The sequence below is a fragment of the Mus pahari genome, chromosome 22, assembly GCF_900095145.1.
Source record: "Mus pahari chromosome 22, PAHARI_EIJ_v1.1, whole genome shotgun sequence".
NCBI lineage: Eukaryota > Metazoa > Chordata > Mammalia > Rodentia > Muridae > Mus > Mus pahari.
Genome location: NC_034611.1, coordinates 19,093,219 through 19,117,021, shown reverse-complemented (window position 1 = coordinate 19,117,021; position 23,803 = coordinate 19,093,219). Strand labels below are relative to the sequence as shown.

General features: G+C 48.4%; 1 protein-coding gene across 1 annotated transcript; it reads right to left on the bottom strand.

Moving 5' to 3' along the window:
* Window positions 1-18,320, bottom strand: Gdf6 (growth differentiation factor 6). Its single transcript, XM_021222379.1, has 2 exons — window positions 17,806-18,320; window positions 1-3,049 (listed from the first exon to the last, which is right to left on the bottom strand). Exons 1-2 carry the CDS (start codon window positions 18,215-18,217, stop codon window positions 2,100-2,102), a joined length of 1,362 nt encoding a protein of 453 aa, XP_021078038.1. The 5' UTR covers window positions 18,218-18,320; the 3' UTR covers window positions 1-2,099.
* Window positions 18,321-23,803: the final 5,483 nt, after the last annotated feature.

Below are 23,803 nucleotides of genomic sequence, written 5' to 3'. Positions count from 1 at the left end.
ATGAGTTTAATAAGACAGAATTAACCAGATTCTGTACCATCCAAGAAGGTATACTATAAAAATGTTTTGTATATTAATCGACCTCCAGTAACTTTAGTGTTGTCAAAATCTGTATTATAGTGAGGTAGACAGTTTCAAAAAAAACTCTCCATTAGACACACTTAAAATTTTGTAATAATATTTAAGAAAATGATAACATTATGAAAGAATGAAATATCTGATTAATGCTTAACTTTGTACAACTCGAATATAAACTTTAAAAATATTAGAAATTATAACATTTGAGTGCATATAACGTTTTGTACATTAAGATGAATTGCATGTTTTCTCTTTGCACTTTCAGTCATCTTAAATAAACAAATATATACAGCCTCAACAGAACAGCAGTGCATCCAAAGCAAATGTGCATTTAAGTTATTTCTCCTGGCCAAGTCTTGTCTTTTCCCCCTTACCAGTTTATATTACCATGTATTAGCGTTCCGACTGTTTTCCTTGACAGTTTGTCTTTCTCTGAACCAGACAAGAAACAGATTTCAATGGGAAGAGCGCAAACCAGTTGGGGTAACCCAAAACAGTCTGTAATCATTAACTCAAGGTTCTCAGATTAAACTATTCCATGGACAAAGATGAGGAAGCTTACTTCTCAAAGAGACTCTGTCTGGGCGATGTTTGAAAATACTCGTGGTATAGACCGTGGGAAGGATCGAGATTTGGACTACCTGGGAACAGGCACTTCCCGTGTGTTCTGTCTCTTGCTTCCTTCTGGTTTCTTTCCCCGATGCCCTGTACCCCAGTTTCCACCCCAAGCTCAATGTAACCCTTGACTCACAGCTCCTCATTACTAAGATTTAAAAACACCACCTAACTGGTAATTACAATCTAAAACGATTCTCTAGGGGGAGCCCTGGGCTATTGCTGGCTGGTAATCTCTCAGGAATGTCAGAAAGAGGAGAGGGGACTTAAATTTTAAGAAACTTCAGAGGCAGAGGTTCCTGGCCCTTTCATCCTCCTTCCCTGCTTGGGGCCTGGCCCTTTATCTCCATCCTCCTGTGGGGCGGTCCTCTCCCCTCCCGATGTAGCCCTTCCACCTTTCAGGTCTTTTCCTCCTCCTCCTCTTCCCTTCTTACCTTAATTATAGAGTTTCCACCCCTCTCCATTTAAGGGGGGGAAAATGCCTTAGAAGGAGATGCTGGGATTTTGGCAAATTCTGTTAAAAGAAGCCACTGAGAAACATCCATGACCAAGAGCTTTTGGGTGGGCTACCCCAGCCTTGGGTAATGCACCTCCGTGTCACCCGGTCAGAGGTAGGCCTTTTGGTTTCTCATTATCCTTCACGGGGTTCCACACGGACTAATTCTTGTCATTCCAACCATACCAAATCCTTTTCCCCCCACCAACAACAGAAAAGGCATCCGGAGGTCTGAGCCCACATCGGTGGCAACTCCCAGTTCCCTGCGCGCTGGGAGGGGCCAGGACAGAGCTGATAAATTCATGGGGATACACAGAGCGGAGAAGGAGGCAGCTTGGGCTTCTCTAAGGGTAAGACCCTTCCTGACTCGCGTATTCCTTCGGTCGGCTCCCCTAATACTTCCTGTGCGGCCAAGGACGCCAGCTGGGACTTGGCTGAAAAGACTCAAAGGTCTCACTTTTTTACACAGGTAGAAACAAGCAATCTGAGATGCGGACAAAAGTAATCCGTTATTTCTCTCATTCCCTCCTCCCCAATCCACAGAACGCTTGTGAACGGATAAGCATCTCCCCTCCTTCCATGTTCTATCAAAACCAAGGAGACGAAAAAAAAAAAAAAAAACACACCAAAACAAACAAACAACGAACCAAAGCCATAATAATAAAAGAAAGAATCCTTCTTGTCTAGTCTTTCCAGGCTGGCAAGGCAAAGTGTGAAACCCTTAGCTGCTTCTGGGGTGGGGGATGGAAGGTCTGGAAAGGCTGGGCTGCTTCCTATTGTGCTCCTTCCTATTGTGCTCCTACTTTCAGGCTGTCCCCCACCTGTGGCCTCTTCCAAGCCAGCTCCTGCTCCTCTCTCAGCAGTCAGGCCTCCCTCCATGGTCCCTGGCCCAGGCGGCGGGACAGCACCGCTACCTACAGCCGCAGGACTCCACCACCATGTCCTCGTACTGCTTGTAGACTACATTATTGCCCGCGTCGATATACAGGATGCTGATGGGAGTCAATTTGGTGGGAACGCAGCAGCTAGGTGGGGTGGAGCCCGGGTCCATGGAGTTCATCAGCGTCTGGATGATGGCGTGGTTAGTGGGCTCCAGGTGCGAGCGCAGCGGAAAGTCGCACACGCCCTCGCAGTGATAGGCCTCGTACTCTAGGGGCGCGATAATCCAGTCGTCCCAGCCTAACTCCTTAAAATTCACGTGCAGAGGCTTTCTGCTGCAGCGCAGCCTGGACTTCTTGCCGTGTCGCTTGCCGTGACGGCTGGCGAAGGCGGTGCGTCGCCGCCGGCGGCCGGGCGAGGGCAGCCAAGACCCGGCGTCTGGGGAGCCCGACGGCGCTGGCCATGACCCCTCGGCTCCTGCAGCCTCTGTAGAGCCCAGCTGCTCATGCATCTCAGTGAACAGGTTCTTGCGCTGCGATCTGGTGAACACTACAAGCAGGGCGCGCTCCTGGGGCGGCCGCACCCTCCGGCCGAAGCCCAGACTCCGCAGGTCCAGAGGCGGTGGCTGCTGGGGACCCTTCGCGCGCGCCTCCGTATCCCCGGCGTCCAGCTCACCCCAGGCTGCCCGCAACTCCAAGCACAGCTGCTTCCACGGCTGAGGACGCAGGCCCTGCCACACGTCGAAGACTTCCCAGCCGGCCTGGGCTGGTCCCTGAGGATCCAGGGTCCTGGCGTCCAGTAGCAATGGGGATAAACAAGGGAAGAGCTGCAAGTGCAGCGGTCGGGCCGGTAGCCCCCAGGGCGTTGGGGGCGCCTGGCGATAAAGCCTCAGCTCTGCGCCCACCAGCTCTTCTTTGTCTGAGAGCGTGGACACATCAAACAAATACTTCTGTCTCCGGAGAGGAGTGTGCGAGAGATCGTCTGCGAGATAAAAAATAATTACAGTCAGTTTCACTTAACGGGGAGATCAGCCCGGTGCTCTTCGGCAATCCCCAAGAGGAAGTGGGAAGGAGGGGGCAGGCAGCCTGGGAGTCCAGTTCAGAGGCCCAACCACTTCCAGGCTCGTGCCTGGACCATACGTAGACTGTGTGGTAAGGAACCACACCAGGCCGGACTCCCTCCTCATCTCCTCAGCTGCTGGCTGGGACAGAAGAAGTTATTACTCCTATTGTAAGAGGCGGCCTCCCTGGGCTCCCCGTCAGCAAGCTATGTAACCACTAATATGCCCTTGTTGCCGCAAGTCTGGGCTGTGCTTCCCTAGCCATTAACGCCTCAAATGTTCCCTCTTCCAAGGGGTCATCCCACACCACCTTGACCCAAAATAGCCTCCCTGGCCCACTATCATAAGACCTTGGCGTCTTATCTTTCTGCTAGTTGAAATTATCTACAATTATCCCCGTCTATATTTGTCATGAGGTATGTCTTTCCCAAGCACCGGGCAAACTCCACCAACATATAGAAGCGAAGATGATAGCAAGTCCCACAGACCCAGAACCCAGGGAGACCTAGAATACACACAGGTCAATAGGAGTGAAACTTGTAGAAGCCTGATTTTCATTTGCCCTTAAAAAGTATCAGTGACACAGTCTGATTGTCTAATCGATATCTAAGAACAGGACTTGGGCATGAGGCTTTTGGGTACTTATTATGAACACCTTTCCTTCAGAGTCCAAAGTGATTTATAGTTAACAATCATTCTATAAACCCACTAGTCCAGGGTCAGATTGCTACCCCCACTACAGTGTCGCTGGGATGTTTTAGGGCCAGCAGGATGCAGACAGGGTGGAGAGTTGCTGTATCACTTCTTTCTTTTCCAATCTTTTTCTTCCTTCCTTCCAACAAATAAAAGAATGATGCAGCTTTCTTTCAGAAGTAAAGACAAACTAGCTCTTTTATCTATTGAGATCTTTCCATCCGTCTGTGGGAAATAGGTATTCCTGGAAAGAGAAAACCTCGACCAGGGATACCTAGACACAGGCAGGGACATGCCCCACCCCTTCTCCCCACCACCCAATCTGATATTCTGTTTTTCAATCAATCCCAAAGACTCATTTCTTGGTTACAAGTGAGAAAAATACATTTGTGAACCGTACAGCCTGGCAAACTCCAAAAATTCCAAGGCAAATTCTTTAGGACGAATGGAATATTAGCCCTCTTTTTCTGACACATTTGTGCTTGCAGCCAACATCACTTCAACGTGCAAGGCAGAAAGCTAAGCAGATTTTCCTGGGCTGCCTTCCCATAAAATGTTTACAACCCAGCAAATACAAAAATCCCCAAAGCCCCCTGCTTTCCCCAGAAGCTAGTAAAGTTTGGGTCGATTTCAATAGTAAAAGTATGGCCAGATCCATTCCGACCCTCACTGCCTGTCCAGATGTAGCCTGGGGACATATAGCCCAAGGACACTGGCTCTGGAACGTCAGCCACACCCAGTCAGCACGCTGGGCTAACTGCTGGCCTCCTGCCTCTAAGGCGCATGCCTGTACCTGAGGTGGCGCTGTGGGAAAGGTTGAAAAGGAGAGGTGAAAAGGGAAGAACTGCTGCAGGAAGTTGATTTATGGAAAACAAGACCTTCAAACCAGCCCTGGGGGAGCTCAGCACACTTTATTTTCCTTCATAGAAAGCTGTGGCTGACGGTGGTGCTTGGCCACTACCCAGATCAGTGTACCTGTCACCTTAGGCTTCACTTGCTCCCTCTCCCCCCAGTTCAGGGTGGGACAGACAAACTGCCAACACGGGCTGTTCCAGCTAAAGGTCCTGAGGGCTGACACAGTTCTAACCTTGATTCCATTGCACAGTTCAATAGGGTAGGTAGATACTGGTCATCCCGTTTCTACAGTGGGAAAACCAAGGTTTGGGAAAATTGATTGCCTAAATAAGTGATGAGGTCGAGGGCACCACTTAGTTGCGCCTAGATCCAACGCCTGGGAGTTCAGCAGCGAGTCCCATTGCCTCAGCACTATAGGCCAAATATAGAATTCTAGAAGCAACCAAGAGTGGGAGGGGGCTAAAGGAAGGGGGATACAGATCAAACTGTATCTGCGGAGCTTGTTGAGAATAAATCCCGGTCGCCCTTGGGAAACCATGTCCATCTCTGTTTTCATAATGTTGCATACTTGGTTGTTGCCCAGAGAACATGGACAGGTATGAAGAATAGTGAGCTATTTAATTATCTCCTGCAACATGGAGATATCATTCTTTTTGTTTCCATTTGTTTGGTTTGGTTTGGTTTTTTTATTTGCTTGGGTTCTTTGTTTTGTTTTGTTTTGTTTTTCAAGACAGGTTTCCTTGTGGAACCTGACTGTCCTGGAACTCACTCTGTAGACCAGAATGGCCTTGAGCTCACAAAAATCTGCCTGCCTCTGCCTCCCAAGACCTGGTGCTGCCACCACCTGGCTCTTTTCTGTTTGTCTGTCTGTCTTTGTTTATTTATTTATTTATTTATTTATTTATTTATTTATTTTTAAAGTAAGATAATAGTCTGCACATTTGAATTTGAATCATAACTGTAACAAGCATCTATAGAGAATGGCTTTTTTTTTCTTTTTTCTTTTGGTTTTAAGGTGTTTGTTGTAGAAAGGCAGAGAAAGAGAGAATAGAGAAGCAGAGGTTGGCCATGGCCACATGGAGAGAGGGGGGAAAGGAGGGGGAGAGATAGGGAGCAAGAGGCAAGAGAGAAGCAAGAGAGCCAGAGGGTAAGGCTCTTAAAGATTCTTCAACCTTAAGTTGTCTGGTGACCTCTCTTGTAAGACTCTCCTGCACATACTATTATTCTAGAACCGGAGAAAGAATGCAGGTATGGCTTCCAGTCGCCATCTGTTTCCTTTTCTTCCTGTACTAGTCTACCTCGTGATGGTAGGGTTCCTACCTGAACACTTACAGCCACCCAGTCATCGTGCCTTTGCATCCCAGGGAAGCATACACGTGAGTGGTGTCATTCTCTCTTGAGAAGACAGGCTGCTAAGGAATCTACCTGGGTCATCAGACTGGGCTAAGAGCCAGAAATCTGTAGCCCAGGAGCCTGGAGATCAGTCAAGGGTAGTGGCCATTAATAGCAGGCACACACTCACACACACACACACACACACACACACACACCATACACACCAAATACTAAACGAACAAAAACAACCTAACATAAGAACTTGTTAGACACACACACACACACACACACACACTCTCACACACGCATTCACACACACTCACACTCACACACACTCACACACTTGCACACACACTCACACTCACACTCACACACACTCACACTTACACACACACTCACACACACGCTCACACACACTCACACACTCACACTTACACTTACACACACACACACACACATATTTCAGATTCCAGAGGCTTAGGGGGATGCCTTTCTAGGAACATTCAAATGATGCTTATTCAGATGGCTCAGGGACTCAGTCTGAGGACCACTGACACAGGTAGGGATTGGATTTCCCATCTTGTGGGAGTCACTGCAGTAGAGAAAGAGCAAAACACCCAGATGCAGGGCAAGACCCAAGACACCTAGACCATGTCATTGTCTCTCTAGGCCAGTCCATAGAAACACTGATAATTTTCAATAATTTCATCTGCATGCCTTCTCAGCGGGTCTCCAGAGCCTCCTAAGCACAGGACCTAAGAAGGTAGCTGCTCTCTACAGATGCCCTCCAGAACACATTCCCCACATGTTTGAACCTGCTTTGGAGCCCTATGCAGCAAAGACATAGCCAAGAAGAGGCATACCATAGGTCTGGAATGTAGAGACCACCAAGTAGTAGTTACAGACTGCTCCACATACTTTACCAGCTAGCCTGGCAGTCAAAAGCCTAGCCCAGCTGCCATGGGTCACCTGTGGCCAGGAAGCCGGCCCTAGCCCTATACACTACCTTGTACAACCCTCATCTCTCTTCAGTCTTACGCAAATATGGGTGATGTCAGCAAATGACTCCCTCCCTTGCATGAATGTCCACTGTTGGCTTCTGATCTATGGCACATTCTCATAAAGCATCTCACAAGCGTCCTTGAAAATGCTTGTCCGCATTAGGCACTTTGGATTGGAGAACGATCAATAGTTCATCAGGGAAGGCTTCTGTTGGCATCAAGCTAATTTGTTTTACAGCACAGCTCTCACCTCAGTCCAGCGAGCTCTCTTGAGCACCAGACTCATAAGTCTTTCAAAGCATAATGGCAGGGATTTTTCTGCTTTTCCTTTTTCTCCAGAAGATGAGTAGAGAAGGAAGGAGGAAGGAAGGAGGAGTCATAACAGGCATCGCTGAAGAAAATCTTTACTGTCTCTAGCTGGCAAATTACCAATATGGGCAAGGTGAAAATTCTGACCGTTCGGGTGTAAAGTGTCTTGGTTTTGCTTTGTTTGCCTAACTGTGAAAAAGTCTCCCATCCAGTCCAGACTGGACTGGAGTTCTCCACCCTCCAACCTTCTCCTTGTTGTACTGTGATTACATCATCTAGAGTTCTTACTACAGAAGTTTTAAAAATTCAAATAGGAGGATGTTGACCAAAAGATGTCTCAGTCAGCATGAATATAAATGTAGAAGATGAGGAGGATTTAACTAGAGAAGAAGGATCCAGAGCGATTATGGAGACAGACGTTCTTAGACAGGCAGATGTACCAGGCTATGGTGGGCACAGTAAATAGCCGAAGGACTCTAGAGGTTAACACTAAAATGGAAAGGAAAAGAGGTGGCCAGGGAGCCCACAGACAGCCTGAGCTTAGGACACAAAGCAGCATATTCCATCAGTACACTGTAGTTATTCCTACCTAAGGAGTAGCCAGCCAGCCAGCCTTCCTAGGATTCCTAAAAATCTGAAACTCACAGAGGGGAAAGGACCAGAACTGTTTTCCCAAGACATCACTGAAACCTTATGCAGTTCGTGTCCCTCTTGAAGATTCAGCTTGGATCTGTTTTTTTTTTTTCCCAGGGACCAGAACCAAAAGTTTATATGCGGTTCCAAAAGGATCAGCAGGCCCTTTATATCTCGACGGGCGCCACATTAACTACATTAACTGAGATTCTGTGTATAGATGTTGGTCAGACTCTAGCCACCTCCTCCCTCTACCTGGCCATGCCTTCTGTGTCAGGAAGCACAGAATCTGTAGGTAGCTCAGAGAGCTCAGAATATGTGACCTTTCTGTCTCACACATGCTAAATAGGGATGAGAGCATGGGGTGCAAAGACAATCAGTGGCCCAGCTTTGCAAAGAACACTCCAGGACTCTGAAACTAAGCTTCCTTCCTCACCCTAACTTACTGTGGACCCAGAAGTAGCTTTGGGTGTTAACTGGGCACTGCCTTTGTGCCAGGCTCACAGAACTCGGAGTTTTGATAGCCTCTCTCAGACCCCTTCAGCAAGCATTTAGGCTAGGCTCCACTGTTATAGTCATTTCCAGGAAAGAAACGTCAGAGCACCAAGACTTAACTTAGCATCTTGCAAACAGTAAGAGATGGATTGCACTAGTTCCAAGAGCTCCATCTCTCAGGACTCTGCTACACAGGCCTTGGTTGTGCAGTGGAAAGAAAAGAAAGGGGCAGCCTACACTACTTTGATTTTGGTCCTCAATCAGATCAATACTTGACTGTGATGCAGTTTCCCCTGGATGGGTCACCTTTACCTTTCCTAGATGGGAACCTTCGGAACCCAGACTTTGTGCATGTGTCTTGGAGCAATGCTGGGATCTCAGATCCACCACCACCCTGAGTGTCCAGAGTCTATCAAGTTAGAATATTCCAGGTGTACCCCCAGAAACTCCACCTTATGGGTCGTGAAGGCCTGGATGATCTATGCTCGGACTATTTACTGCGCCACTAGGATACAGTACCTCCTAGGCAGTCCAGAGCCCATCCTTGCAAACTCTGGCCCTTTGCTAAGAATTTTCATGAAGAAAACATTTTGGGAGCATCCTACACAGCACCCCTGAATGCTCTTGCTTGACCCCAGGACCATGATTGACCACCTAGAGCATTGGTTGTAATATCAGACAGCCATGCAGTATTTACTAAGTGTTGGGAAAATATAAATTTATGTAATTCAATTCTCAGTCACCTGTGAACTAATGGTTATACATTGTGTGTGTGTGTGTGTGTGTGTGTGTGTGTGTGTGTGCGTGCATGCGCGCGCGTGAGTGTGTGTAACAAAGCTAGGATTTTACATTGTACCTTGTAAGTATATGTAAATACCATGCCAGCTAAAAATTAAAAATGCATGTTTAAAAAACTCAGCAGTGAGGAAGAACGATAAGCAGGAAAGGCTAATGCCAGGAGGTGAAGATAAATATTCCATGCTTTCTACAGTTGTGGAATATACAAAATTGTATGTGTGACATGGAAGTTGAAAGAGAACCAGATTGGGGGGCAGGGCAACTGTTGGAAGCATAAGACATGGGGAGCAAGGTTGAGCAAAATGTCATGATACACACATTTCTGGTGTCACAGAAAGCCCACAAGTCCATTATTCTAGACAGTATTCCATAATGTACATTGTAAATAAAAATAAAATTCACCTCTGAGAAAGCTATTGTTATAAATGAAAACCCAGGAGGCTTACCAATAACGCTGGTACTGACAGTTTGGCTCCTGTACCTGTGGCATCACTCTAAACACAACTCTTGATCTTTGTGTACAGCTGAACCCCTGAGATGATTCTAGTTCTTCTCCACTGCTCATGCTAGGAAGGAGCGATGGCTCAGGTACCTGGTCTCCAAGAGTCGTGCATTTCCCCTAAGCCGTTTAGCTGAAAGAGTGCCAACACTATGACTTTTGGAAGACAACATTAAAAAAGCATCTTGTGTCTCCTCTACGAAGTGGAGACAGGGATGCCGGCTCACAGGGACACATAGGAGATGTGAGCAGCTTCTGACATATGTTATATGTTATACATATGTTAGCGACTACTGACAGCGTGGATGAGCATGGTCACTTAAAGTCTGAGAGAGGTCGTTTATTCCAGTCCTTATCTGTGACCTCCCAGCCTCATCGACAAAGTGGGAGAATCACCTGTATATCTGGCAGGATCCCAGTAAAGGTCAGAATCAAGGTATATCACATGGTACAGGGAAACTTGCAGCCAACCTTACTACGGTTATCTATAGTTTTGTAGGAAGAGATTTATCTATCATCTTCTGGGCCTCCTTGAATAGCCATGGTCCAGTTATTTCCACTAGATCTCTAGGTGAAGAGGTAAAACATTGTTGGGCAACACAGGTAAAGAAAACAGAAGAACATCTGGCTAATGACAATCTGAGTCTAATGACAATCAAGGCTTCTGCAACAATAGCTTTGAAATTCATTTACAACACTACAGTGTCAGATGATGAATGTCTTCCCCATTAAATTCCAGTCATTAAAGACTGAACCACTCTTTTAAGTCTCCACCAGGCAGTAAGGCAGTGTTAGCCTATGCAATAACCCATAAGTCTCCCTGGCTGAGCAAGTGCAGCCCTGAGGAACCTGTAATTCCTCTCTTGGTATGTTTTGTAGGTGTGGTCTGTCCACAGAACCCATCACTGGTAGTAACAGAAGGATATATTCCCTGTTTGTCTCTGAAAAAAGCAAAAACCAAACCAAACCCTACTCCTAGGTGGAGGGAAGGAGGCCTAGAAATGAACACCTGAGTCTCAGTGCTGATGGTGGTACCCTACCACCCTGTCAGTAGTAAGATCACTTTGGTGGCTCTGTCAGGATACACATCCTGCTCACACACAAACTGGTCCAACTTCTCAGAGTCTCTTGACTTTCTTGGTGCCTTCACTCACAGATTGCTGTATGTTTCAGCATTTTTTTTTTGTCTCCTTCGATTCCAAGAGTGACCTGGGAACCATTCATGAATTGCCTGATTTTGTTCCTTTCTTCCTTTCTTTCTTCCCTTCATTCACTCCTTCGCATGGTGGATCTATACTTTCCTCCTCACATGAACTTGGGTCATGTAGGCTCCTTGGTTAGGGTCTTGTCACCTGCCTGGACCCAGCAGAGAGCTCCCAATGATGATACCTCAGGGTCTGCTTCAGTAGGAAAAAGTGAAGTTCAGAAAGGAGCCTGCTCTCACCTGACATCATTGATCCCTGGTCCAGCCTCAAAATGATAACTCCAAACTCAGTCTTGCTAACTTCTAGGCAGCTACAAAGGAAAAGAGCCAGCTCCTGCTGAGTAGTGAGTACAGCAAATGGAAGCCTAGTTTTGTCTCAGCAGATGAAATATTTACTTGGGAGCTAAGTTCCTAAAACCTCTTGACTTGTTGGGGAGACAGGGACTAATCAAGGTCAAAGACACTTGGCCTGGCATTTGTCTTTTCAGCTGTGTCTTGCCTTGAGCTCCCAACCACAGCAGTTTAAAGTTTAACTGCACCACATGCAGAACATCAAAACCACCTCTCCTAGCTCCCACCCATCCACTGCAAACTGTAGAGGTAGCTGGTGCCACAGGGACCCAAGTCAAACCTCTTTCCTAAGGACCAGGACCAAGTTGAAGGTGGCTATTCCAGAAATGTAGGGACTGAATCTACAAAGAGCTCAGCAGAAGTGACACCACATCTCCTGGTAAGAGTGACTGATGGGGATGCATGAGTCTTAAAGCCCTCCTAGAATCTGCAATTCAACCCAAGACTCTTCATCCCTGAAGCAAAAGGATAAGTGGATGTTTTATACGGTTCCTCTTTCCAACTAACCCTGTAGTAGCAGAAGGCGAAGGTTCAAAGATGCACTGGGTGGTGGGCAGACTTTTGTGGTCCCATTTCCCAAGGCTTCTGCTTTGAAAAATGTCTCCATAATATTGTTTGATGGACTGGGCGAGGGAGGGGCAATCTCTGAAGAAGGGTTTCCTCTAAGTCACTCATCTTGCTCTATCTTTCAACAATGTAGCAAAATGAGACTCCCTGTGACAGCTGCAGATCACGGTTGGGAATTTTTTGTTTTGTTTTGTGTTTTAGGTTTTCTCCCCCACTGAGCAAGTTGCAGTCTACTGGGAATTGGGCAGCGGCTGCACCACCCCTCTCCCTTAGAAACTTGCTGTACAAAACATGAACACTAGTCCTTCTTGCCCGGTCCTGCCTTATGCCCCTCTCTTCAACCTCAGCCGCCACCAATTAGTGCCAGAAGCCCTCCCTTCTCTGCCCTTGTACATCACTCAGGTCTGTAATGTTGTCCTGCTCCAGATGCCAGCCTCTAACTGCACAGCCAGAGCCTCTCTCTCCACCAAGCAGTTTGTAGTCTTTTTTAAGCTCCTGCAGTCCCTCCAAGACAAGTGGACCTGAGTCTCCACCCCAGGCAGTACCAACAGTGTGTTCCTGAAAGCAGAAGGTGTACCTGAACCCCATGAGGGCAATGGGGACCTATTTAATTCCAGTAAACAGAAGACATAATTTAACTCAAATTGAACTTAAAAGTAAACATACAGGGTTTAGACTGGGGCTGTCAAAGGATCTGCGAAGGGTCCTTGATTCCACAGAATCACAGTTAGTGCTGGGTTGCTAAAAAGCGAAGGAGTTGTCAAACTTTTTATTGTTCTTGAAAGCACCTAGGAGTATGGTTGATTAGACAGAGGTTGATACAAACAGCAGTCTGTCAGGAAGCAAGACTTCCCTTTATCTGGCACATTTCTACCATCTCCCCATCCCCCAAACACTAAGTCCCAGCGGCTGACTATGGAAGAGGTGGGGTAGCACCGGAGAACTCCAGGTGGAGGAAACAGGTTACTCTAAAGTTCCTTTCCCTGGAAGACCCGAGTTCCCAGAGGATTCAGGGATACTGTTGCTCTCTGGTCAGAAGGGATCCTGATTCATTTAGGAAGGGAGATTTCACAAAATGTACAGGATTCATTGCTTGGATGAATTTTGGTTTTCTTAATGTGTAGGAGCGAAAAGGGTGTTTGGGCTCGTTTTTTTTTTTTTTTTCCTTCCCCTCCCCCACTAGGGATTACACCCTGGGCAAAAGCTCCAAATCCCCTGAGCATCCAGAGTAGAGGATAACATTTGATGTCCTCAGATAAGCGTTCCTGGCCAAGATTCTTCCTGCAACCTGCACTCTGACCACACAAGATTCCCAGTCTATTCAGCATCTTGCCTTTTTCCTTTTTTTTGCCCCTTAAAGATTCAAAGACAGCAACTGGTGTTGATCTACAAACCTATGGGGTTGGGGATTGGTTTATGGACTTAAATGTACCTGAACCATTCCAACTAGAAGAGTGGACAAACTTTGATTTTTAAGTCTTCCTTGTCCTGGGCTTTCCCCAGAACCTCAGATTAACCCAACTAGGAAGATCCTTCAGCCTGAACCACAAAGCCAGCTCTGTGCCCAGCCCTCTGCCCGCACCCCTCGCACACACTCCCTTGCATGCTTAGCAAGCCCCTTCCAAGGCTGTTCTCTCTTTCCGGGGAAATAAAGCCTAGATTGGAACCTTCTGCCCAGCTTCCTCACTTGGCCGTCTGGTATGAATTAGTGTTTTTATAAGGGACTCAAACAAATCGAATACAAGGTCACCAAATAATTAACAGTTGCGAATTCCCTCCGTCCCCATTAAAATACTTCCCTGCTTATATTTCATTTTCCGTTTGCCAACGACAACAGGGTACAGGCAAAAGTGCTAGTGCTGCTCGGTTGATTACTCCATGCAGAAACCAACACAATATAACAGGCAAACTTCAATCGCAGGAAACTATGAAGCACTAAATTGCCCTCCTCTCTCCAAAGCCTGCCTGTCCCTAGCACACTTCTGCCTCCTTGCAATCTCTGAACTGAAGATAAAGAGCAGACTCCCCCTGACTGGATTCTAAGGATGCCCAGCTCCCAAGGATGCTTTCCTCTCTTCTTTGGTGTTATCTGTTCTTTGCTGTCTTCTTTCTGTAAGCAGGTTTGTATCAACAGCACAACAATAGCAACTATTCTTATTTCAAAGTCTCTGGGGAAACTAACCTACAGAAGGTTAGTTTGTTCAATTTCTTCCTTTCATCTTTGATGCCTTGAAAGTTTTGCATATATATATATATATATATATATATATATATATATATATATAATTTGGCACTTACCACATAAATTTCAAAGTAGGACCTCTTTCAAGCTCAATCTCCTCCCACCCCCTCTTGGCTGGCTGAGAATCCAGGGTCCCAGAACTATTGGTCTTTGTAATTTCTTATCTAACCTGGTTCACCCTGATCCTGTGATCTCAGCTCCACACCAACACACACACACACACACACACACACACACACACACGCTTTCTCATCTCTACTTATCCAAAATATTTTTTGAGGCACAGCATAAAACCGTGTTAAAAAGATTATCCATAAAGTAGTTTGTGCCTCTGCTAAATATATACAAGAGGAAGCCAGACACAGCACACTTTCAGACCCTTGCATCCAAAGCTCCAAAAGAACTGCTAATTGGGTCTTTAAGTACCACAGAAACACATCAAGCCAGAAAGAAAATCTCACTTTTACCTTTTGTTTAAACTTCTGCATCTCAGCATACTTCTTAGAAACTTCTTGTCATTATCCCATCCACACATACAGTATTTATCATTCAGAGTCTAGACTCTTAAGCCAGTCTCACCTCTCACAAGCTGTGTGACCTTGAACAACTTAATTTCTCTGTCTTTCTTAATTCATCTCTAAAGCAACAGTAGCCGAGAAGTGCATGGGCTCATTCCTATAGTCATAGCTTTTAGCACAGTGCTTAGCCCACAGGACAAGCTCAATCAATCCTGGCTACTGTTATTTACCCTTTCAAGGTGTTTTCAAAGCTTGCAATAAGGCCTCCTTCGGGACAAGCGGACTGGACAGAAGGCTGCTGGTGAATCTTTGGAGCTATCACTCTCTTGCTTATTCCAGCCCTCTCATTCTCAAACACCAGCTTCAGGTATAACATTCAAGTTCCCATGTGAGCAAGACCTTTAACCAATTCTCTGCGAGTGTCTTAGAGCATGTGAACGGGCTTCGAGGCTCCTCCTCTAGAGGGACCCTGGGCTTCTGAGCTCCAAGCCTACCCTACCACTCTGTGGTGATTTAAACCTCCCCTAGGCAAGGCGCCAACTTAGCAAGACCCGCTCAGCTCCCGGCTGCCCTTTTTTTTTTTCTTGCCTACCCACTCAAGGCTTGGGGGAGGGGATGTTGAAAAGTTTGGCACGTTAAGAACCCCCGCGCGAGAGGGGCGGAAGTCCTCGCCAGAAGCTGAGGATGCGCGGTTAGTGGGTCCCTTCCATCACGGGAGACTAGACACCGTTTGATGTGTTATGACATGAACCCTCAATTAGATCGCTGAGTCGAAACACTCCAATCAGGGGCCCAATGCTAAGCAAGCCCCGGAAGGTCCAACCCGAGGTCACCGCCGGTGACACATCAAATCAAAATCAGTGAGAGGGAAAGTGAGGTTTTCCCTTTATCAAGCTGGGGCTGCAGCCAGCAATCCAGCCCCTCCTCCGCACGCCCCTCCAGTCCCTCTCTGCACACACACACACCCCTCCTCCGAGCTCCTTTACACCCCTGAGGCTTGAGACCAGCATCGCAGCCTTCCAAGTATCCCAGCTGCCCTCTTACAGTTTTCTTTCGAACTTGGAGGAGACAGAGCCTTTGAAGCTGCGGTTCCGGTCCCGGTCCCCGGTCCCTGTCCCGGTCCCGGCGCTCTTGCCTCGTCTCCTCTGACTAGGGATCTCTGGCAGCCCTGTCCCCAGCGCATTCTGAGGTTGAAGCCACAGTCTATCTGGCTTTATGACCATGGGTAGGGAACAGTGTTCTTCCCCTTCCCCAAACCTCACCTCCTCGTGCTCCTGCTCCAAGAACTCGCGGGTTCCCGGCATGGGTGCCTGGGCTCTAGGGTGTGTAGGTGCTGAGGTACAAACAAGGGTTGATGGGCGCTGGAGTCTTTGCAAGGTCTGGGGCCCCCAGAGACAGGCAGCTTTTCATGCTTTCTGAAATTCCAAAGTCTCCTATAGATACCTTGGAAGAGCCCACGCTGTCCCTTGGTCCTGTGCCAAGGAACTCTCAAAGAGTAGTGAACCAATGAGGGTGTCTGCCTGGGGTAAAATGGGAGAGTCTGCCACTTCCCAGGAAAAGAAAAACGTACCCATCGCCTGGCAGCCTAGGCCTCTAGGATTTCTTCCCTTAAAGCAGTATTCTCTGACCTTCAGTCACTTCTCCTTTGGTGAGGGCACTAGAGATCCTAGGTTAACAGAGAAGTTGCTGGGAGAGACTGCACTGCAGCGCGGTAGGAAGAAGCTGGCGCTGCAGTTAAGAGAGTACTCAGGTCCAAGACCTAGTAGCGGCAATACGAAGAAGCCACGTGTCTTTGTAAAGGTGACTTTATTATTCCTAAAATCGTCATAAAATACGGTGGCGTTAATTTGCCGTCGAGACCTTTCAGCAGCTCATAACCCAGCTGACCTCGGATTGTAGCTGAGTACCTGGCTGGGCCAGAACCTTGGCTGCGAAGAAAAGCAGCTTCCAGAAAGCTGGATGCTGGAAATTGAATAGGGCTTGGGGCAGGCGGAGGAGGGGGGATGTTAGCCTACTCTGGAAAGGTTCAAGCGAACAATTCAGGTAGATAGATGTAGCTGAGCAGACAATTAAGGTAGATAGATTTAGGTGAGCAGTTCCCTCAGTCCAACCCCGGGGACTCTTGAATTTCTGGGTACTTTTCACTGAACCCGAACCTGTGGGTCTAGGAACAGAGTCTAAGCTGGGAGTATGGGAAGCGCCTCTTACCTTCTCTGTACCTTCCCCTCTGTCCTTTCTCTCCTCCTTTCTTGCTTTTTCTGAATTACTTTTCCTCTCTAGGAGCCGGTGGAACTTTCCCCCAATCTCTGAAGATTTCTCTGAGATGCTATGATTTCATTGCTCACGCTATGCTGTGGATCAGCGATAATTGCAAGAGGAGGAAGCTCAGAATCCTATAGACAGGGGATGAGGGTTGGGTCCCGAGATGCTCCTCGAGAGAAAGGTTGTCTGGCTGAGAAAGGTGGATGAGTACCATCCTGTAGTACAGTAAGCCCCAACAACTCCACGCTTTCATCAGTCCCAGTTTCAGCCCACCCCGCAAACGGTGGCTTGAAAACTATCAGGTGTGAAAGGAGGAAAAATAAAAACGGTGCCGCAAGCAAGGCACTGGTGCCCACCTGGCTGATGTTTCCCCACACCCTACGCAGGACATCGGGTGAACCCACAGGGCTGCTGGATCTAGGCACTGCCTGACACCGATCCTAGACTCGCTGCCTAGACCGGTTGACTACCTTGTGCTGACTTTTCCTTGAGAGACGGGAGGCTCTCTAAAGCTCTCGTGGCTGCTCTAGGGCCCGCGACCCTCACAAGCTTTGGAGTCAGGGTCTCGCAGTCCTTTCTCTGACCCTTCTCCATTTCCCTTCATTTGCTCACCACTTCTTTTCCTCTATGCTTCCTCTGCTAGCTACCAGACCATTGACCGCCGCGATGCTTTCGGCAAAAGAGAAATCAGGAAGGAAAAGGAGAGAAGAAAAAAGTAAGAAAGTAGGGGGAGGATTGCAGACTGGAGCAAAAGCTGCAGCTGCACTCAGAATTGGGGGCTTGAGAAAAGAAAAAAAGGGGGGTGTCCAGAATGCGAAGGGAATTCACAAAAGCAGCCTCCTGCCAGAGCCTGGGCAGCGCTCTGGCTGAGGAGCTCCAACCGGAGAGGAGCCTGGCGCTTTCTTTGCCACTTACCCAGTCCTCTGTCTACAAAGCTAGTGATCGTATTAGCTGACTTGGAAGACTGGAAAAAGCTGGCATTGATGCCCAGCTTCTCGGCAATGGAGTAAGTCTTGTAGATTGACAGCATGTACTCGTGAGGAACCACGCGCGGCCCCCTGCCCGGCGGCTCCTGCCCTTGAGGTTGTCCAGGCGGCCGCCGCCGGAGCTCCTTCTGCCGCAGCCGGTGTTCCTGGGGCGTCCGGCCCTCGGCACTCTCTTGTGGAGTCCTCTGCATCTTCCCTTCTTTGCGGTCCTCCACGTCTTTGGTGGAGTCCAATTCGGTGGAGGAGGAGGACGAGGAGATGGAAGCCTGCTGGAAACCCGGCAAATCCCAGAGGAAGCTGATGAGGAAGATCGCCCAGAGAAGGACCCTAGGAGTGTCCATGGCGAGCGAGTGGCTAAGTTTCTCGGAGAGGCGGCGGCGGCGACAGCGGCGGCTGCGCCGGGCGCGAAAGGCACGGAGCGGCTGGACAGCGGCGGGGGCCGCGCTCCTCCTGCAGACTCCGAGTGCGGGGAGCCGGGTAGCAGCTACACAAATCCAGGCCGTGCCACGCCCCCTCCCGCCCCTCGCCGGGAGGTGGGGAGAGGAGGGGAGAGCAGCGCTGCGGGGATGGGGAGGGAGGCGGGTAGTGCGGGCAGGAGGTGTGGGGTGGGGGGCGGCGGTGGGCTGGGGTGGTGGCGAGGCGCAGCGCCCCCGCGGGACGCGTCCGAGGAGGTGAGAGCTGGAAGAGCCCCGCGGGGTCCGGAGCGCCGACTGGGAGAGCGGGAACCGAGCGCCTCTGTCCCAGGGTTGGAGAGCCAGAGCCCGCAGGCAGCACCCGGGGCGGACTGGCAAGGGCGGGGACGCCAACCCTCCGCCGCCTACGCCGCGGACCTTCAGTCCGGGCCAGACGCTCGAACTTTCCTAGGAGTCGGCGGTCCGTCTCTCCAGGGACCCTGGGGAGCGGCTGCTGCGGCGGCCGCGGCGGCTGGCTCGGAGCGGGGGACTGCTGCCGCAGGCTGCGTCCTGGCTCCCAACAGTGGCACCCTCCCTTCGTCACCCTACCCTCCTAGCGGGCGGTTAGCACACCCCCCCCCCGCAAGTTTCATCCCTGAGTCCCGGAAGCCAGGCGCAGGGGCCAGTCCTTCGCAGCCCCCTTCTCTTGGTAGAATGCTGCTTTCCACAAAGACCCGCGTCAATTCCCGACCTTCGAGGTCAGGCAAAGGCCACCAGTCTTCGGAGTTTGGACCCGTGCTCGGAGCTGCCGCGCTCCCCAGCAGGCCCCAGGCTCTCCTCTCGCAGACCTCAATCTCTGACGCTTGTTCCAGCTGCTTCATCTCTCGTTCGTGGGATCCCACACTTCTCTGACCCCTTAGGGGCTCGACTCCCTCTTCTTCTGCACGCCTACTTCCCTTTTCCTCTTTCCTATTGTCTTCAGGAATTCGTCCTTCCCCCAAGTTCCTTCCCATTCCGATTCGATACCTCTCCTCACCCCGTCCCTGCCCCCCCCCCCCCAAAAATCTGCTTTTCTTTTTTAGGCTGTGGCCTCCCAACTCTCCGAACCCTCTCTCTCTCTCTCTCCCCCTTCCACCAGACCCCTCCCTGCGCAGCTCTACCCCAATCTGTTTCTCTTCAGCTCAGCCTCGCCCCATCACGAGTTTCCTTTATCTGTCCCCAGATTCCCAGTGTCTTCCCCGCCCACCGCCCCGCGGTTCACAGAGCCCGGACGTTGCCAGGTTTGGCGGGGAAGAGTTGCACAGCGCTCTTAGACGGAAGTTGTCCGGAGTCTACACAGGGTCCTCACGCACCATCTGTAAACGTCCTCCTGTAAATTATTCCACTTTTATGGATTTAAAAAAAGAGGGGGGAACAAAAGGCTCAGAGATAACGGCTTTCCAAGGCCATTCAGCCAAGAGGGCACAGCCGCGGATAGACCCAGGGAGCAGTGGTTCCGTCATTCTGCTCCTCCTGGTTTGATCTGAGGTGGCTGTGTCTCTGTGGGTTCTCCCGCCCTGGCCCCCTTGTCTTCTTGGGGAACCTTGCAGGCCCGAGGAGAGGCAGTTTGGTGCCCTCTCCCCTTCCTTTTACTCTGACTTCCTTAAGGTCCGAGGCGTGACTCTCACCCTGGACACCTGCTGTGTCAGGCCTGGCTACATAATCTTCATAACAGGCCTGAGACAAGGGCCGCATTATCTCTATTTTACAGACAGACAAACGGAGGCCCACGATCCGATCACGCTGCTCCTAATTGCTAGGCTATTGAGAGTGGCTTCTTTGCTCTTGATCACTAGGGATGCTGGTTCTACCCCAACCCTTTCATGTCCCTTAGGGCTACTCAGTTCATGATTGCCAACCCATGGCCTGTCTGGGACTTGAAGGAGTCTAGCTTCTTCCTTCCGCTTTCTGGGGTTTAGATGATTAATTATCATTCACCAACATAAGGCTGAGAAAGGAGCAAGGAAGCTGAGAAGTCTTAAATAATACTTAGCCCACTAGGAAGAAAAGATCTCTCTGTTCACGCTCCTTCATCTTTGGTGCACATGTCCTTCATACATTTCTGTTATCCAGAAGTGACACTCTCATCTCTTAATGACTAATACCAAACCCATCGCTTTCAAATATCTGTGCTGCCCCTCTTTCTCTTCCCCTTGCAGTAGCGACATCCGGGAGAGGCATCCTCCTATGGCTTGTCTCCATTCTCTCCTTCTGGGAAATGAGCATGCGTACCTTGTGCTGACACTCTGCGCATGTCTGGCTCCACGGCCCTGTTATGGATGACTCATGGGCTTGGATCCTTTTTTCTCAGCACCACGCTTCCTGCTGGCCTTCATCTCCGCTCAGTTTGACCACAGCAGTTATCTGTTGTGAGTTATCAGTAAACAGGAAACAAGGCAGAGGTCTCATTGCCTATGGCCTACAACCCTTCAACAGACTAGAGAGTGGAAAGGCAAAAGACAGGGACCACAAAGAATGTGGGCTGCTGTCTTCTGGATTACCCCAGGGCAGGTGTTGCTGTCCTTGTTGCCAGCCTTGGATCTGAGTGAGGAAAGTTGCATTTGCCACAAAGGTTCTAGTGGTTACTTACAGGTGAGAAGACAGACTGACAAACCAACTCAGAAGGCTTGGAGGTCACAAGCAAGCTAGAAATATAACCAGGAGCCAAGCCATTAGACTCCTAACCCAGCGTTTCCTATAGTTAAAACTTCCCTTCTAAAGTATGTCTTACAGTAATTGAGTAAGGCCATTACTCCAATTCTCTCTCTCTCTCTCTTTCTCTCTCTCTCTCTCTCTCCCTCCCTCCCTCCCTCCCTCCTTCCCCCCGTGTGTGTGTGTGTGTCTGTGTGTATGTACTTGCATATATGTGTTGTTATACTAAAGATATAAGGAACAACAATTACTGCATTTGCTTTTAGGTTTCCACACTATGTACTTAATCTTTGAAACACTGCTGTGGAGTTTTTAGTTTCCAAACTTTCTTAGACTCTCTAATCATTTCTTTGGCAGTTTCTTTTGGGAGGAACATTTTGAACATTTTGAAACAGTGAAAGTCTCTTGATGTGAACTGAGAAAGTCTGGTCCCCGGTTGGCCCTGATAGCTTTTATACCGGGATCAGACACACACCCTGTTACAGACATCTATGGTATCTCCTGCCCCCTTGTGGCCACTTGGAAAATTGCTACTCATAGGCAAAACTGCTTATGCAAGGACTAGTAACCCCAATTAATATCTTTAAAGAAATTACCTAAGTGAATTGGAAGATCACCCCTAAGGCATATATAGAATATGACACTAAAAATTCATAAATTATAAATATGCTACACAGAAATATAAGACCAAAACTAAATAAAATTGCCTCATTTATTACTATCTTAAATTTGTGCTCTTAACAATTTTAAAATGATTATTTCATATTGGATCAGGGAGAACATTTTCTCTTAAGTAAGGAAAAGAGATTGTCCCAGTGAAGATGAGGAGAGGTGATAAAAGGCTGTAATCTCCGCACTCATGGTGGCAGAGGCAGGGGGTCTCTGCGAATTTGAGCCCGGCCTCAATGTAGCAAGTTGCAGGCTGGCGAGAACTATATGATAAGAGACTGAGTCACAACAGAAACAAAACCCATTTCATTTTTAACTAGTTAACATTTGAAGTGCTATTGGAAAAGCAACTTCCTTATGAAGTGTCTGACCTATTAGAATGGTAGTGTAATCCCACCCCTGTAGGAAGAAACCCATGTCTTAAGAGACCCTGAAAACATACCCTGGAAGCAGTCAGGAAGAATGTGTCATGTGCAAGTGGAATCTCGACTTTAGGACACAGCTTTTATGAGGACAGGGTAAAAAAAGTATAAACCCAATCTGGTAGGATCTGAATTCGTGCTTTACTATCAGACACTTCTAAATAAATTGATGCGCCAACAGTCTAGTAACATTAGACAGTCTGTGAGTGGCCTTAAAGAAATGAGATGTGAAATGGGCACGGTTTTTTAATTTTATTTTTTTACTCCTTCACTTTAATTATTTTACTTTACATATTCACTCACTGCCCCCCTCCTGGTCATCACTTCTCACAGTCCTTCCCCCATGCCCCATCCTCTTCTCCTCTGAGTATTTGGGGGTCCCCTGGGAATCACCACCGCCACTACCAGCAACCCACCCCAGCAAGGCTGGGAGCTTCCTCTCCCACTGAGGCCAGACAAGTCAGGCCCAGCTAGTAGAACATATCTAACACCGGTAAGTTTTGACGAAAAGAAAACTACTTACAAAAACAACTGTGGTTATGGAGTTAAAACTCAGGCTCTTTGTGTTCCTGGAGCACCCAGGATGGACATGGACTGGCAGACAGGCCTGGCATCTCCCACACTTGCTTCCACTTGAGGGCTTCTGCTCCACTCTGTTGTCAACATTTTCATAAAACTCCCATCTTAGAAAAGGTCTTTTTTATTTTTTTAAAGTAAAAAGGAGTTGAGAGATGGCTCAGCAATTAAGAGACTGAGGCTGCATGGTACACCCTTTTAATCCCTATACTTGGGAGGCAGGTGGATCTCTGGATGTTTGAGGTCAGCCTCTTTACATAGGGAGTTCCTGGGAAGTCGAGGCTACACACAAAACAAACAAGAAACAGCATTTGCTACTCTCACCCAGGACACAGGTTCAGCCCCAGGACTCATAATAGGTGACTTACAACCACTTCTGACCCCCAGTCCAGGGGATCTGCTGCCCCGTGACCTCAGTTGAACACTTACACTCAAGATGCACATAAACTCATGGAGGAATACACACACGTCTTAAAAACAAAAACTTTTAGAAGGAATTTAAGTGCAGAAATCGAGGACTAGAAGAAGGCTCAGTCTGTGAAAACCCTTGCCATTACAAGCCTAAGGTCCTGAGTGTGATTCCCAGCAGCGTATAAATGGTGGACAGTCGCTTCAGATTCCACGGCAGACACGGTCTCAAAAACTAACATGAAGAGTGGTAGAGGACACACAAGTGTGTGAGCCCCTGCCCCCATCATGCACATGCATGTGAATACACACAAACACACACACACACACACACACACCACAGAAAGTGATTAAAGAGGAAAACTGAGCTCTTGTATCCACACCTGCGCCAGCACATTACACAATTGAGAATACGTACACACCAAATTTTGTAATTAAAAAAATAGTGAGAGAAATAAAAGCTATTAGCATAGAAGACGGGCAGCATTCCCCGGGGCAGGTCAAAGATGGCAGACAGAGAAGTCCTGAGCATCTGGAGGGTGTCGAGGCCCTAGGGTGGATCTCCTTGCTTTATACAATCTATACAGTCTCATCATCTCATTTATTTTTAAAAATCCAGAGTTCATTTGTACTGGACAATAAATATCATGTGCTCTCTCTCTCTCTCCCTCTCCCTGTCTCTCTCTCTCTCTGTGTCTCTGTGTCTCTCTCTCTCTGTCTCTCTGTCTCTCTGTCTCTCTCTCTGTCTCTCTCTCTCTCTGTCTCTCTC

Excerpts from the sequence above, each read along its gene's own strand:
- Gdf6 (XM_021222379.1), bottom strand. The coding sequence starts at position 18,217 with ATGGACACTCCTAGGGTCCTTCTCTGGGCGATCTTCCTCATCAGCTTC. Across the intron at positions 3,050-17,805 it reads CTTTGTAGACAGAGGACTGG|ACGATCTCTCGCACACTCCT; the intron begins GTAAGTGGCAAA and ends TTTATCTCGCAG.